Below are 13,984 nucleotides of genomic sequence, written 5' to 3'. Positions count from 1 at the left end.
TCTGACACGTGCTTGAGCATCATTGTCCTTGACCTTGACCTCACACATACTTGGAATATATTCACTGTACCATCACTCCGGGCCATTGAAGGATAACCCTCTGCCGGGCCTTTTACTTTCTCAATTATCCTTTGCCTTGCCGATCTGTTCTTATCCTCCTTCTGTCAGACTCTCTCTCTCTCTCCCCAAGCGGGCTTCATCATATTGATATTACCACTTCATCTTCTCTTACCCACAAATCCTACCACCACTGTGCTGTGCTCACAATCATGTCTACTCGAACCTCATACGCAACTGCCTCTCTGCCAATCAGCACCGGCCCCAAAGGGTCCACGGTATATCCTCACCACGGGCCGTTTGCTCGCGGCAGCATCTCCCCTCCAGAAAGCGTTGCTAGCACATCTGCCACATCTTCCGGCGGTCCATCGTACAGTTACAGCAACACGAATTCCGTCATTTCCGGAAGTTATGCGAACAGCGAGCATGGCTCGACCGCGTCCTCGAGCAACGGCCTTGCCAGCATTGATCTCGTAGAGCTCCTGAACGATCATCTCTCTGGAGCATTCGACCCGCTTCCTCTGGACAAGAGCCTCGCCAAGCAAGCCCAGACGTGAGTTTCCTCGCCTTGCTATTTTTCTTTTCCTTTTTTCCCCATCCTTTTTAACCCTGCCTCTTTATCTTTCTACTTGTCCCAAAAATCTTCCCCTCCTTTCAATTTTTAACGTATTAATACATTAAATCAATAATTCCAGATCCGGCGAACTAAACGCCAAGCGCCGCGAACTGCTCGAACTGCAAGCCCTCGCGCAGCGTCGTCTTGCAGCCACAAAGGCCAATTTCGCCGACGGCATCAAAGCCGCCAAGGAAGTCCGCCGTGATCTCGAATGGACCCAGAAAAAAGTCACGTACGTACCTTATCCTGTGCATTTCACGTCGCCAAACTATCCTTAATTTCTTTTTCATTCTGTCATTCTATCATCCACCCTCTAGGTCTTCTGTCCGTTGTTCAGCCCAATATTTGCACCCAAAAAACTTATGCTGATTGAGTCCGCCTAACTGGTATATATATAGAACCCTAAAAGCAAAAACGGAGCGAAAATACCCCGCTCAATACCGCACAGCGAGTCAACGAATTCCTGCACCTGTTGATTATTAGACTTTCTTTATATATTTTCCATTTCTCTTCCAAAGCGGGACTGGAAACAACTTTTCTCCATTGTTCATATTCCTCGTTCGTTCAAGTTTTTTTTTTCTCCCGTGATTATACTCTACTTTCCTGGTTCTAATTTATTTATTTTTCCATTGCCGTTTTTACATTTTCTTATATCCGTGTTGATCACCGTTTCCTCCCCTTTTAACTTTCCACTCCTTACTCCCTCCTACCAACGTGGCTATTTTTTCTGGGCATACTCTATTACGGGCCGTATACAAAATTCTACAACACTTTATATCTTCCTCGCTTTATCATCTGATGGGAATATTGCGTATTCAGACTCTTCCGCTACTTTTCATAATTTGATATTTAGTTATTTACATCCGCAGGTTTGTCTTTCCATGTGTCCGCCGTACACGCCGGATTTCCGCTGGAAAAGACCCCTCCGCTGGACAAACCTGGGGCGGGGAGGGCCAGAAAATTTGGACACGCGGTGGGGAAAAAAAAGATTTGCCCTTTTCTATTTCTCCGCCCCACCCCCCTGCTATTCTCCATTCCACTGTTTACCGCCCACCCACTCCCGCTCCGTGGAGGAGGAGAGGGGGGGGGGGGGGGGGGGGGGGTTGCCAACTGCTCCCCGCCGCTTTACCCACCCGGCGCTACTTTCCGCTACAGGAGTAGTAGGGGTTGTCAGCGGAGCGGGGGCGCGGTTTCGCGTCCAATTGCACAACGTGTTTTGTTATTAAACCTTGTATAACTGGCGATTTAGCCGCGCGTAGCAATATCCAGCGCTTATTAAGAAAATAGCCTTATGGAGACTGTGCCGTAGGGAGAGACTACTAAAGGGGGCGGGTGAAAGTTGACTCTATGCAAGGCTTGACAGTGCCAGCGTGGCAAGTGAAGCTAGAGCAGCTCATGGGTCGAACGCAGGCCGGGATAGACGAAGCATATATAGACAGGGACTCGTTCGTTCCTCATGCAGCAGATACACCACATGCCACGCGCCCACGCCAGGACAACCAACTGGCCTGAAAAGAGGAGCCCCGGGGAAGGGGGGAGGAGAAAGAGGCACCCCCTGGCTTTTCCTCACTCCCTGGCCACCCACCCCGTTTCCCTGGGGGGCAAACAAACGTAAGCCACAGTAGACTAGCGACCAATTGCTCGGAGCTTTCAGCAACCCATGGAGCCCACAGGGCCAGGGATCCGGAGGGTTGGACCGGAAGCGGTGTGGGGGTTCTGCATAGTTCCTAGAGATCCGATTCCATGGCCACGGCTCAGGTTGAAGCATAGAAGAATCAAGTATAATGTGATGGCTCATATCCCTATTCGTTTGCCAAAAAGGTGGTATGCATATTGAGTTTGGCCCATGCGGCTATTGGTTATCCATAATGCATCTGGGAATGTATGCATGCGTGTAAGGGTTCCAAAAAAAAAAAAAAAAAAAAAGAACTCCCGCTGCTTTCGCTGGTATTGTTGTTGTTGTTGCTGCTGTTGCGGCTCCCGTTGGCACCGACGGAGGGGATGATATTAAAACCCCAACCCATAATCTGTTGCTGGTCTTGCAGCAAGACGAGAGAACAGGAACAAGTATTCCTGGTATTGACCAGTTTCCCCCTTTCCCTTCTCTTTGTGCTCTATCCAAGCTGGTTATGCGGACGACCTAGTAAATGTATCCATGGATCCTCGACAAAGCTTGGATCATAGTAGGCCTTGTCGCGGGGTCGCGATTCGAGGGACAAAGGATCGCTTGTGCCCAGGCCTGAGCCTTGGCCTGAAACAGGAGAAGTCGCGGTAGTATGATGCTGTGGTATACTGAAATGAGAATGTCCAGCACTTTTTGGCGCATAAGCGGGCGCTGTGGCTGTCTCCATCGTCGACGTCGGACCGCGCAGCGATTCTTGTGATGGTTCGTGTACGTTTGGCGGGATAGAGGCTGCGATTGCCGTAGGATTGTATTTTCGTCTCTTGCTGGAGTGATCTTGTGCGCCAAAAGACGAAAAGCCCATTGATGCGGCTATTTCGTCGAAGTTTTCTTGCTCAACGTCAAGAGGCTCTTCGAGCTGTTGTTGATGGTGCTGCGTTTCAGAGGCGTTTTCCATGGCGCACGGGAGAAATAAACAGCTCGAGTGTATATGATGCTCTGTCTAGTAGGCGAGAAGTGCAAGGTTGAAGCTAAAATGTGCGTATTCCTTTCCTCAATACTTCTTAAAGGATGCGAAGGTCAGGTAACTCAGCAGGACGTACGGAGTAAAATCTAAGCTTGAGCTTTAGTTTCCAAGTAAGAGGCCTAAGCTTCAGCTTGACGAGCACATATGCCTGCTGCTGGAAGCAGCTCTTGCACCGGCATATTCCGCAAACTCCATCAACAGTCCATGGGGGAAAAAAGAAAAGAAAAAAAGGAGTATATTCGATCATCAAATGCTTTAGAGATGTTTTATGCGCTTATTGAGTGCATACAATTTATTTGTAAGATGCTGCGGTTGTATGATATATAAAATACATGCATTTGTTTTGCAATCGACCATTGTCTAGATGCCATTTATATGAAACCCGACAGACAACGCCATTAAAACTTTCATACCAAACTTCATACCGATTCAATTCGATGATCGGTGATCGCCTTTGCAATGACTCTTGCAAGCCGCCCAGCCCTGTCCTCATCTTGCTTGGCCGTCTCAATTGCAGTTAGGAGTCTCTTGATTCCAATTCCAACCCCCTCGCTTTGTGTCATGTCTCGAATCACAGAAATTGCGTGAGCCTTTTCTTCCGGTGAGAACGCGTTAGAATCAGTAAGGACATGGTCCAACTCTTCAAAGGTATTGACATTAGGGACCGCAATTTCGGCATCAAAATATTTGAAGAGGTCCAGGTGTTGCAGCAACGACCGGTCGGTGGTGGTCCCGAGGATGAGCAAACGACGATCCTAAAAAAATCAGGATCAGGTTTATGGAATCACGAAGAAAAACCTATAACTGAGTGCTTACCTTTGGAGGATGTTTGCTTAGCAATACCTTGAGCGCTACCAGAACATTGTTGCTGAAACGCGGGCCAATAGGAACCCAGTCAAGGAGCAACTCGATATTGTCAAGCACGATGATGTTGATTGGCGATTTGTATGCATCCATAAACACCTTGTTCAAGTGCTGGACTTTCATCATCTCACTAAAGCCCACCATTGATTCTGGGCTCACAAGCTTGACAAATGGAAAGTCGGAGCTGCCAGCAATTTTGGCGGCCAAAGCCGTCTTCCCGCTTCCGGGAGGACCGTGAAGCAGAACAGAGAGAAGAGGTGTTGAGTCAGGCTGCCTGACCTGCTGAACGTATAAGCGACCTTCGTCTAACACCGTGCTGATAAATGGAGAGTAGTGGAGAATGCCTCCTCGAATGCATTGTTCCAGCTCCTCCTCTGAAACACCAAAGGCGGGTTTGACTTCCTCGAGCGCGTTGTGGAAATCCTGGCGGTTGACTTTCATATTTACAATATCGTCACTGATCCCAGCCACGGTGCCAACTTTGACGTGCCGGTTGAAAGCAAAAGATGATGCGGACTTGACGAGTCCGCCAATTTCAGCACCAGAAAAGTTCTTTGTCAATCGAGCTAATTCAGCGAGGTCAACATCGGTGTCCATGACATTATTCGCTCGCATCTTTGATGTATGGATCTTGAGAATCTGGGCGCGCCCAAACTCGTCAGGAAGCGAGATTTCCATGTGAACTTCTAATCGTCCCGGACGGAGGAGAGCCTCGTCAATCATGTCCATTCGATTGGTCATACCAATCAATAGGATGTTATTAAGTTGGTCGACACCATCCAGCTACTCGTAAAGCAAAGTCAGAAACAAATCTTGGACGAGGCCCACATACGAAATCAACTCTAGAAGTACGCACCTTTGATAAAAGTTGGTTAACGACGCTGTCCCCGACGCCTGTGCCTCCAGCCGATCCACTGCCTCGTTGCTTGCAAACAGCATCAAGTTCATCAAAGATGATGATATGAAGACCACTCTCGTCACCCTTTTCCTTGTATTCCTTCTCTGCGTCTGCGAAGAGCTTACGAATGTTTTCTTCGGACTGGCCAACATATTTATTGAGGACCTCGGGACCATTGATGACCTTGGGTTCGCGGGCATTTAGCATCTTTCCAATCTGGCGAGCAATCAAAGTTTTTCCGGTTCCCGGTGGACCGTAAAGTAGGATACCCTTCACATGCTGAATGCCCAATTTGTCGACCAGACCGGGAGGGAAAATGCGAGAGGCGAAAGCTCGCCTGAAGATTGTGCTGAATTCAGAATCCAGTCCACCGATTCCCATATCCTCAAACTTGAAGTCGGGTTGAATGATCGAGTTTGCGGCCGGCCTTCGGTTGGAAGGCTTGACCCGGATCGGCGTCTTAGCATCCTTGTAGAAGTTTATTGGCGTGTGACGCGTCAGAATTCCTCGAGCGCGAGGGTCGCTCGAGGTAGGCGCAGCTGAGACACCTGGCTTTTCCATTGAAAGATCTCCCAGCTGAACGGTCTTGATTGTTAAGATGAGGTAAATACTCTTATGGTCCATAAGTACTCTTTGTCCGGGGGCGAATATTTGATTTTCATAATTCTATAGAGTGTTAGTTGCGGTTGAGGTTTGATTATCTTGCGGCTTACTCTGATGAAGTACTGAGCGAGGTCATCCTGATCATAGGGCACTTCCGTAGTCTTTCTTCCGGCGAACCCAACTTCTGCATCAAGCGACGAGAGATAAGTTTGACTGCCTTGCGTAAATGGGTCGTACAACGATACATTGACGAGGTCGGTTAGCGCAACTTGCGCCCAGGAGCGCTGAGGATCAGAGAGACCAATATGACCTTGCGGAAATCCATCAAAAGGTCTTGCGGTGAAGACATAGGTGTCGTTCACCAACAAGTAGATGTCAGAACCGTCCCGCGAGGGCTGAATGTCGAAAGGAGACACGGCCACCCTTTTACTTCTTTTTAGTTTCTTTTCCAAATAAATAAAAGAATAGAATCGAATAGGCGAGATTTTTTAACTCACAGGTTGCCAAAAGTATACGTGTTGTCTGGACTTTTCGCCGGTCTTAATTGCCAAACTTGACCAGGTCTGCCATTGGGCGCCGGGCGCCCAACCGGCACTCGCTGTGGCGAGGAACCAAAATTCTTAGAATCCTCATAGCCGCCGGCCATTCTAACGTCGTGACCCCCTGATCGCGTTGATGACGGTGTTGGACTGGGACTCATGCGCGAGTAGCCATCTCGGGGAGTGGTGCGAGGAGCAGCATCCTGCCGTGAGGCAAACGGGTTTGGAACCGAAGGTAGATTGTTCCTGTTGAACATATTGACTGAAAGATCTTAAAAGAAAGAGTCGGCGTATCTGAATATAATGGTGAACAAGGGAGGAGGAGCGATGGTCCGGCCTATGACGGAATGTGGAGAGAATTATACAGCAAAGTCTGAAGTGTTTCGAGTGAGGGCCACTGGAAACGATTAACGAATAGAGTCTGGTTCGCAAATGTGTCGACACCGGGGCAGCAAATACATGAAACCCGGTGTAGAAGTCGATGAAAGTATCGTGAGAGTTGGAGCTTCACATGAGACCCTTTGGACAACGTTACGGGAGACAGTTGATGTAAAGTGGCGGCTCGGAGGATTCCCGGGCTCACTCAAGAGGGTACTGGTACCAATACCGGAGCGCGATACCTGTGCATACGTATTGTACCTATACTTGGCGGTGCTACGTCAGTTGTGTCGCGGACAAGGGGCTCCGGCGAATGTAAAGTCCGATGCACCGGCGATACGAACTGACGGAAGCCAGTCCGATAAGCTTTGAACCCTACTATAAGGAGTGCATGGAATGGGTCCACAAAAGTATTCAGTCATCATTGGAGATTTTCAACTTTATAGCTCAGTGCCTATGCAGATAAAATGCCTTTGTAAGTTCCGTTTATTTCAGCCAGCGAAAAGCCATCATTTTCATTTCAACCTGTGATTTAGACTTGCTAACATATTTCAAGGCATCTGCTAGGGAAGAAGTCTTGGAATGTCTACAATCCGGATAATATCGCTCGAGTTCGTCGAGATGAAGCAGCTGCTAAGGCTAGGGAGGAGGAGGAAGAGCGTCAAATGCAGGAAGAGGATGCGAACTGGCGGTTGGATCAATTACGTGGTTCAGTGTCCAAGCGGCATGCGCCTGAAAGGACTGTCGAGAATGAAGTACGAGAAGAGCGTCCCCATTTCGGTCGTAGTGAGGCAAGAAAAAGGAGAAAATTGGCTGGGGAAGATGATACGGACAGAGACATCAGACTAGCTGCAGAAGCGGTCCACTCAAGGACGGACGCCATCGCAACTCAACACGACCGAAAGCCAAGCCATGATGTTAGTTTAACGGATGCTAGCGGACACTTCAATCTATTCGATACAAGACCAACCAAGGGTTCTATTAGCAAGAATTCAGAAGCGGAGGCAGAGGCTGCTAAGGAGCGCTACAAATTTGAATCACAGTATACATTACGTCTCGCCAACGCAGAAGGAAATAAGGACTCGAAGAAGCGGCCATGGTACACTGCCACTGACGCAGTTTTTTCATCACACGGAGCTTTAGATGGCTTGGATAGGGACAATTCGGACCAAGAAGAGCAGCGGAAAAGAGCGCGAGCAGATGCTCGAAGGGACCAACAAGATCCACTAGCGAGTATGATGAAGGGCATCCGCGATCTGAGAGATGTTCAAAAGGAGCGGCAAAAATGGGATGCAGAACGGCGGAAGGAAATGGATAGCTTTGAGCCAATTTCAAGGCATCACCTCGAGAGAGAACGAAGAAAGCATGTAAAAGAATTAGACAACTTCAGCTTGGATTCGGCTCCTCCGGATGCGACAACAGCTGAATTTACCCACAAGCGGTCCTGCAGATCCCGATCGCACAATGGTAGCCAAGACCATCATCGGAATTGGCACCGCCATAGTCGTCATCATCATAGGCATCGGCACCACCATGGCGATGAAAGCCACGCTTCTTCCTCAAAAAGACCATCAAGACACGAAGGTGAATCTTCCAGACGGCGATCATGGGACAGGCACGAGAAACATAGGTCTGGAGACAGTTGGCCCAAAGTCAGAGAATAATTGTCAGTACCTAAATATGGTCGGAGATTGAAGATATATATTCAGAACGGAATATACCCCACAAGCTTGATTGTTTTACGGTAGCTCAGAGTAGACATTTTCGAAAATAATTTGCAACTTGGTTTATTGATGATTTTATTGATATAAAAATACCTAATGATAATTCGCCCCAAGCAGAGAGACTATTAAAGGAGAGTGGACCTTTAGGAATCGATATCATCGCCGAGACTGCGGGGTGTTGTTTATGTTTGAGCGGATCGCGGGATTCGATCTTTATCATCACGTGTTGATAAGAATAGGACCCTCGAAATCTTTGCGACAACAAAAACGCCTCATGAACCTCAAGCCTGCTTCCAAATATATTGGAACCAATTTTGAAAAAATTCTTTGAAGTTTAGGGCCAGAATTCTTCCAAATCGAACAAAGAACAAGGCACAATCACGTATTCAGAAGATTATTGAATATTCGCAAGACTTTGACATCAAGCCATGTCCTCACCGCCTTCATCCTCAAGCGAGTCGCACTTTGACCCCCTCGACCTCCGTGGTGAGGAAGGTTGGGAGGATGTCGAGCCGGACAATGAAGAGCAATCGGTTGTCTCCCTCTTCAGCGATGAGGTCTTCCCGGATGTCCGCTCAATGCTCCAGCATTGCCGCGAAAAGTACAATTTTGACTTGGTGAAGGTGCGGAAAGACTTAGGTTGGCATTGCACCCATGAAGCTCTGGCAGTGGCAGAACATTGTTGACATGTTTCAATTGCTAACTGTATTATATAGATCTTGACTTTTACGGTACCATAAAATTGGTCAATTATATCCGCTCGCAGACCAAAGCCGGCAATGTCAACCCTGATGTGTCCTCGAAAAAGGTTTTCGAAGATGATAGGTATATGACACCGATTCTCGAGGATGACGCCGTGCTGTTCGAACTCGACGACATATTAGACGAGCCTACTAGTGAGCAGAGTGCTGGTGCTCAGGCCTCTGGCCTTGAACCAGATGTATCAGGCAAGGAGTTGGATAAGCGTGTAAAAGACCTCGAGGAGGAGCTTGAGAAAGTCACGTCTCAGTTCGACCAATATAAGCTTCTCGTGAAGGATGCGTTAGCAGACCGCTATGATGACAATGATACCAAAGCTTCATTGGAGACTTCTGGTTCTCGTGAGCCTGCCCAGGACAAAGACGCCGGTTATTTCACATCGTATGCATACAACGGTACGTTCGTTTGCTCTTGAGCCCCAGTAACAGCGCTTTCCACCACAGACTCTGACAAAAGTTCTTTCTGGCAGATATTCATGAGACCATGCTCAAGGACACGATTCGTACGGATGCTTACCGCGATTTCATCTATGAAAACAAGGATCTCTTCAAGGGCAAAGTTGTTCTTGATGTCGGATGCGGAACGGGTATCCTTTCGATGTTCTGCGCCAAGGCCGGTGCAAAGAAAGTGATTGCGGTGGATAACTCTGATGTTCTCGACAAAGCAAGACAAAATATCTTCGAGAACGGACTGGGAGATGTCATCACGTAATCACCCTTTAACTACTAAGGATCTTGCAGTTTCTAATGTCTGAAACAGTTGCGTCCGCGGGAAAATCGAAGAAGTTACTCTTCCCGTACCCAAAGTCGACATCATCGTATCCGAGTGGATGGGCTACTGTCTCCTATATGAAGCCATGCTTGACTCCGTCCTCTACGCACGGGATCGGTATCTCGCTCCAGGCGGCTTGAGTAAGTCATGCATTTCCATATTTTCTTCTCATTCAGCTTCCCATCCTTCTTTGTTTCCAGTATTCCTATTGTCTATGTACTCTAGGTCATCACATATCAATCAAAACCAAGAAACACTAATTCATCTCTCCTTCCCTAGTGGTACCTTCCCACATGACGATCCACGTCGCACCTCTCGCCGATCCGGAATACATTGAATCCCACATCTCATTCTGGCACTCTGTGTACGGATTCAGCATGAGCGCAATGTTGGACAAAATCTACGACGAAGTCAAAATTCGCTGCACATTGCCCAAAGAAATCGCATCCGACTCGTCCATTTTCGTCGACCTCCCACTGCATAGCGTTACCACTAAGGATCTCAGCTTCCGCAAGCCCTTTTCCGTCACGCTTTCTAAGGATATCGATGCTCTCGACGGATGGGTCATTTGGTTCGATACCTTCTTCTTGAGATCCCAGGACGCAGTTCCGCCAAAGGGCGCGAGAGCCGAAGCTTGGCCTACAAAGCCTGGCACTATGAACAACCAGGACGGTGTGGCATTTACTACTGGTCCGCATGCAAAGGAGACGCATTGGGCTCAGGGCGTGCTGCTCATCGACCACAACAAAAAACGTAATTCTTCTGCTGGCCCGCTGAAGGAGGGCCAAAAGGTTGCAGGAACAATTAGCTTCCAGAAGCGCGAGGACAACCCGCGAGAATTGGACATTGGTCTTGACTGGGCTACCGAGGGCGCAGAGGAGAAGGGCAGCCAGTTGTGGTTTATGCGGTAAATAGCTGGCCGTTACGGAGTCTTGAAGGCATAACTACTTGGGGAAAAAAAGTTTGGGGGAAATTTTGCTCGGGGTATTTAAAAAAATAATATCTTTAGATGGATCTTAGATATCACGCTCGTCAAAACTTATTTACTCATTCCTCGTCGCGTAAATGTGCAACCCCTCTATCAGAGATGCGGCACACTCAAACTTGCAAGCAAGAGATTGACAATGCTAAAAACACCTTCGCCAAGAATCAGGCCGCTTGCAATGATAACAACAGGGGCGCCGTCATGTCGTTTGACCGAGCGCCAGTACCACTGGAGCAAGCCGCCAATGGTACGAGCAAGCGTGAAGGACGGAACGTTATACATGCCTGTGATTTATCAATCGATCAGTAACATCCTTTTAGCCAGGTGCTGTCTCTCCTTTTTTCTGCCTTGCAAATAGGTCTGAATTTGTAGGAAATGACTCACCAACTGCAACAGCAATTCCGCCAGGAATAAATTTCTGCCAGAACGTTCCGTGACCGGCAATGCGCAAGATGCTTCCTATGCAAAAGACAATTCCGACGCCCACAGCCCATTGCCACGCCATTTCCGGCAAGCCCTGGCCAGTAACCAGCCTAGCTGTAAAGATCCAAACGTATCCAGTTGGAACTTGGAAAAGCTCGCCGGGAACTTCGTAGACACGAATGTACAACTTGTACACGGCCGCGCTGACAATAGCGCCAACAAAACTACCAATGATTTGGCCGTAAAACTGAGCCTTGGGGGCAGCACCAACGAGATGGCCCGTCTTTAGATCCTGCATGAGGTCGCCCGCTTGGAGAGCGCCAGATTCCGAGACCGCACCAGCGAGCAGGTTGATTATGACAGCGTTCTTGTGAGAGCTGGGTACAATCAAAGCGAAAAGTAACTGAGTCAGTTTGCTGATTCCGGAGACGGGGTTCAGGTCGGTCTCGCCAAGGGCGCGGACGCCCATTACGGAGAGGAAGAGCGCGGCGATAACGGCCGTAATGGTTGCATATAAGGGGACGAGACTCCCGAATGTCAGGTGGATCGCAATGATACAAAAGGCGATTGAGACCACGAGACCGATAACAACTACGCGATTGCTGATCAGATGCTCTGGCGGCGCATCGACCTCGGGGAGTTCATCCACAGGTTCGTGCATGCCGGGGTATGACGACGGCGCCCTGGCGGGAATTGGGCGGTGCGTGCCATCTTCGCCGGTCTCGTGGGCAGAGGATTCGCGTCTAAGTGCGTCGGTGGGTTGGCGATTTGCCAGGGCATCAGTTTCAGAATCCCCATTGTTAAGTTGCATATACTTGTAGCCTTTGGTGGGCAGACTGGCTTTGAGGGTGGGAACGAGACCATCTTGTCGGATGCTTTGGTGGATTCCCTTCATAAAGCGGCTGCCGTGAGTGACCACTGGCCGAAGAGCAAGCCACCCTAGACTGATGATGGAGTCGACAAGCATGATGGAAAGGCTGACCCAAACGATCCAGCCTTTACTGCCGGTCTCCCAGTCGGCTACGGGACCAGGAGCCCAACCTTTCTTCTTCGCGAGGGGCGACAGGAATCCCCAGCCGATAATAGCCCCCAAAAGCATGTAGATAGTGGTAGCAGGACCCATAATGATTCCCTGACCAATATATGCTGGAGAAGGATTCAGGGACCACAGCCAGTTGGCCGCCATGGGACCCCCCAGAATTGGTACGTCGCGCACTTGAGGCACAAAATAAGAAAACAGGGTCTAAGGGCCAGAGCAGAGATTAGTGGATATTGCGCAATTGAGAGGCATCTCGTTTATCAACTCACATATAGAGCGGATATAGTAAAGGATATCACGAGGAGCTTGACTTTGGCTTTCCAATCGTTTTGTTCTCGAATATATGCTTCATCTTCGCCAACGGCTTGCGAGCCCGCAACCTGCTGAGAAATCTCGGGAGGAGTCACTTCGTTGACCATGGCAGAATTCTCGTGAGCATAATGAGCCTCAACATGTCTGGGTGCGGAGGTTTCCCGATTATCTTCCCCGTCACCACCACCCGCATGGAGGACTTTGATCATCAACGCCGTCGCGGTTCCGCTGGGAAATTTGAGCTTCTCGCGGATAATTACCTGCTGCCGCAGGGGGACCGCGAAGACGACCCCAAAAAAGCAAATTCCCAGCGACCAGAGAATGAGTTTCCACGTACTTAGATTTAATGGTCCATTTTCTTCTCGCGTTAGCAGGAAATTGAGAGCTGGAATGACGCCGACGAAGCCGCATCCTAACGGCATAGTTCCGACTGAACCAGCAACCGTCTGTACCAGTACATTTTCCACTGGCGTAAAAGGGAAGCGAATATATCGAGACAACGCTTTAAAGTAGGCAAACCCGATAAGCGCCGACGGCATCGACATGGAACTGACCCATCCCGTTTGGAGGCCAAAGTAGGTATTTGAAAAGCAAATAACTATGCCAATGACCAAGCCAACGAAGATGCCCCGAAGAGTGAAATTCTGGCCCTCTGCTGCGTGTTTGGCAAGATATCGCCGAGTTTCGCTGCGACGCCGGCCTCGCTCCGTTCGTCGCTCCGTATCGACAATCTCTGTCTCGTCCGCTTGCATGCCTTCAGGCGCATACGGCACCTTTGAGGAGATGGCAAAGTCCTCTGGCGTTTGCGCTTCAGCTAGGTGCGGCGCATCACCTCTGTCCGGAGCCATCTTTGCTCCGATAGTTATTCTATGACGCAATTAGTGAGCTAGGATATAGACATTTCGTGCGGTCGAGCGAAAGACAATGACTGAATCAAATCAAGTCTCAATCCAGGTTGCACTTACTCGGAGGACCGCTATTCGCAGCGTGGGTCTGCAGCTCCACGTTTACTGCGGCCAAAGATAAAGGTGACGGGCATGACAAGCAAAGGGCGGGAGATATGTAAGTTAAGTTGGTTCGACTAAGTTATAAAGGATGCTTAACTAATGAGTTATAGCTGATTCTTGCGGGATTGCTTACCGACGGTAACCAGCGCCGCACAGTAATTATTTTCTTATCGGGGGACCAGTTTAATGATTGATAAGCAGCCGGTACCTGTTCCGGTTCAACTTTGCAGGGCAGCCTTACTCTCTTTGTTAAACTGATCCGCTCAAACTGTCGGTCCATTGTTTATCTGATCCGAGATCTCCAAGTAGGTATGGTGGAGAGGGAAAAACAACCCACAACAGCAACTTCATCGCGTTAACA

The 13,984-nt window shown here is 49.0% G+C and overlaps 6 protein-coding genes across 6 annotated transcripts; 3 read left to right on the top strand and 3 right to left on the bottom strand.

Moving 5' to 3' along the window:
* Nucleotides 1–269: 269 nt before the first annotated feature.
* Nucleotides 270–1,156, top strand: L228DRAFT_236353 (hypothetical protein; the record flags this gene model as incomplete). Its single annotated transcript, XM_018330817.1, has 3 exons — nt 270–610; nt 753–905; nt 1,072–1,156. 3 exons carry the CDS (start codon nt 270–272, stop codon nt 1,154–1,156), a joined length of 579 nt encoding a protein of 192 aa, XP_018190787.1.
* A 1,445-nt stretch (nt 1,157–2,601) lies between these two features.
* L228DRAFT_244025 (hypothetical protein) lies at nt 2,602–3,429 on the bottom strand. The gene has a single exon (XM_018331825.1). The coding sequence runs from the start codon at nt 3,250–3,252 to the stop codon at nt 2,788–2,790; it is 465 nt and encodes a 154-aa protein (XP_018190786.1). The 5' UTR covers nt 3,253–3,429; the 3' UTR covers nt 2,602–2,787.
* A 162-nt stretch (nt 3,430–3,591) lies between these two features.
* On the bottom strand, nt 3,592–6,765 carry L228DRAFT_244024 (putative vesicle fusion factor). Its single transcript, XM_018331824.1, has 5 exons — nt 6,184–6,765; nt 5,797–6,109; nt 5,042–5,749; nt 4,138–4,968; nt 3,592–4,076 (listed from the first exon to the last, which is right to left on the bottom strand). The coding sequence occupies exons 1-5, from the start codon at nt 6,480–6,482 to the stop codon at nt 3,741–3,743; spliced, it is 2,487 nt and encodes an 828-aa protein (XP_018190785.1). The 5' UTR covers nt 6,483–6,765; the 3' UTR covers nt 3,592–3,740.
* A 221-nt stretch (nt 6,766–6,986) lies between these two features.
* On the top strand, nt 6,987–8,504 carry L228DRAFT_280485 (hypothetical protein). Its single transcript, XM_018335784.1, has 2 exons — nt 6,987–7,078; nt 7,160–8,504. The coding sequence occupies exons 1-2, from the start codon at nt 7,071–7,073 to the stop codon at nt 8,265–8,267; spliced, it is 1,116 nt and encodes a 371-aa protein (XP_018190784.1). The 5' UTR covers nt 6,987–7,070; the 3' UTR covers nt 8,268–8,504.
* A 107-nt stretch (nt 8,505–8,611) lies between these two features.
* On the top strand, nt 8,612–11,126 carry L228DRAFT_64745 (putative ribosomal protein arginine N-methytransferase rmt3). Its single transcript, XM_018336794.1, has 5 exons — nt 8,612–8,966; nt 9,044–9,481; nt 9,556–9,793; nt 9,846–9,997; nt 10,137–11,126. Exons 1-5 carry the CDS (start codon nt 8,756–8,758, stop codon nt 10,766–10,768), a joined length of 1,671 nt encoding a protein of 556 aa, XP_018190783.1. The 5' UTR covers nt 8,612–8,755; the 3' UTR covers nt 10,769–11,126.
* On the bottom strand, nt 10,835–13,698 carry L228DRAFT_258682 (oligopeptide transporter-like protein). Its single transcript, XM_018334101.1, has 4 exons — nt 13,582–13,698; nt 12,574–13,483; nt 11,227–12,508; nt 10,835–11,126 (listed from the first exon to the last, which is right to left on the bottom strand). Exons 2-4 carry the CDS (start codon nt 13,462–13,464, stop codon nt 10,939–10,941), a joined length of 2,361 nt encoding a protein of 786 aa, XP_018190782.1. The 5' UTR covers nt 13,465–13,483; nt 13,582–13,698; the 3' UTR covers nt 10,835–10,938.
* Between the last annotated feature and the right edge of the window lie 286 nt (nt 13,699–13,984).

Source organism: Xylona heveae, assembly GCF_001619985.1.
Source record: "Xylona heveae TC161 unplaced genomic scaffold L228scaffold_2, whole genome shotgun sequence".
Taxonomy (NCBI): Eukaryota; Fungi; Ascomycota; class Xylonomycetes; order Xylonales; family Xylonaceae; genus Xylona; species Xylona heveae.
This window is presented reverse-complemented; position numbering and strand designations above follow the sequence as displayed.

What these genes read in the sequence shown, in the direction of transcription:
- L228DRAFT_244025 (XM_018331825.1), bottom strand. Translation starts at nt 3,252, where the DNA reads ATGGAAAACGCCTCTGAAACGCAGCACCATCAACAACAGCTCGAAGAG.
- L228DRAFT_244024 (XM_018331824.1), bottom strand. Translation starts at nt 6,482, where the DNA reads ATGTTCAACAGGAACAATCTACCTTCGGTTCCAAACCCGTTTGCCTCA. An exon ending in TTAACCAACTTTTATCAAAG is followed by an intron (nt 4,969 to 5,041) that starts GTGCGTACTTCT and finishes CTTTACGAGTAG; the next exon opens with CTGGATGGTGTCGACCAACT. An exon ending in TAAGCAAACATCCTCCAAAG is followed by an intron (nt 4,077 to 4,137) that starts GTAAGCACTCAG and finishes TGATTTTTTTAG; the next exon opens with GATCGTCGTTTGCTCATCCT.
- L228DRAFT_64745 (XM_018336794.1), top strand. Translation starts at nt 8,756, where the DNA reads ATGTCCTCACCGCCTTCATCCTCAAGCGAGTCGCACTTTGACCCCCTC. An exon ending in CACATCGTATGCATACAACG is followed by an intron (nt 9,482 to 9,555) that starts GTACGTTCGTTT and finishes TCTTTCTGGCAG; the next exon opens with ATATTCATGAGACCATGCTC. An exon ending in TCTCGCTCCAGGCGGCTTGA is followed by an intron (nt 9,998 to 10,136) that starts GTAAGTCATGCA and finishes CTCCTTCCCTAG; the next exon opens with TGGTACCTTCCCACATGACG.
- L228DRAFT_258682 (XM_018334101.1), bottom strand. Translation starts at nt 13,464, where the DNA reads ATGGCTCCGGACAGAGGTGATGCGCCGCACCTAGCTGAAGCGCAAACG. An exon ending in TTACTATATCCGCTCTATAT is followed by an intron (nt 12,509 to 12,573) that starts GTGAGTTGATAA and finishes TCTGGCCCTTAG; the next exon opens with ACCCTGTTTTCTTATTTTGT. An exon ending in CGGAATTGCTGTTGCAGTTG is followed by an intron (nt 11,127 to 11,226) that starts GTGAGTCATTTC and finishes GATAAATCACAG; the next exon opens with GCATGTATAACGTTCCGTCC.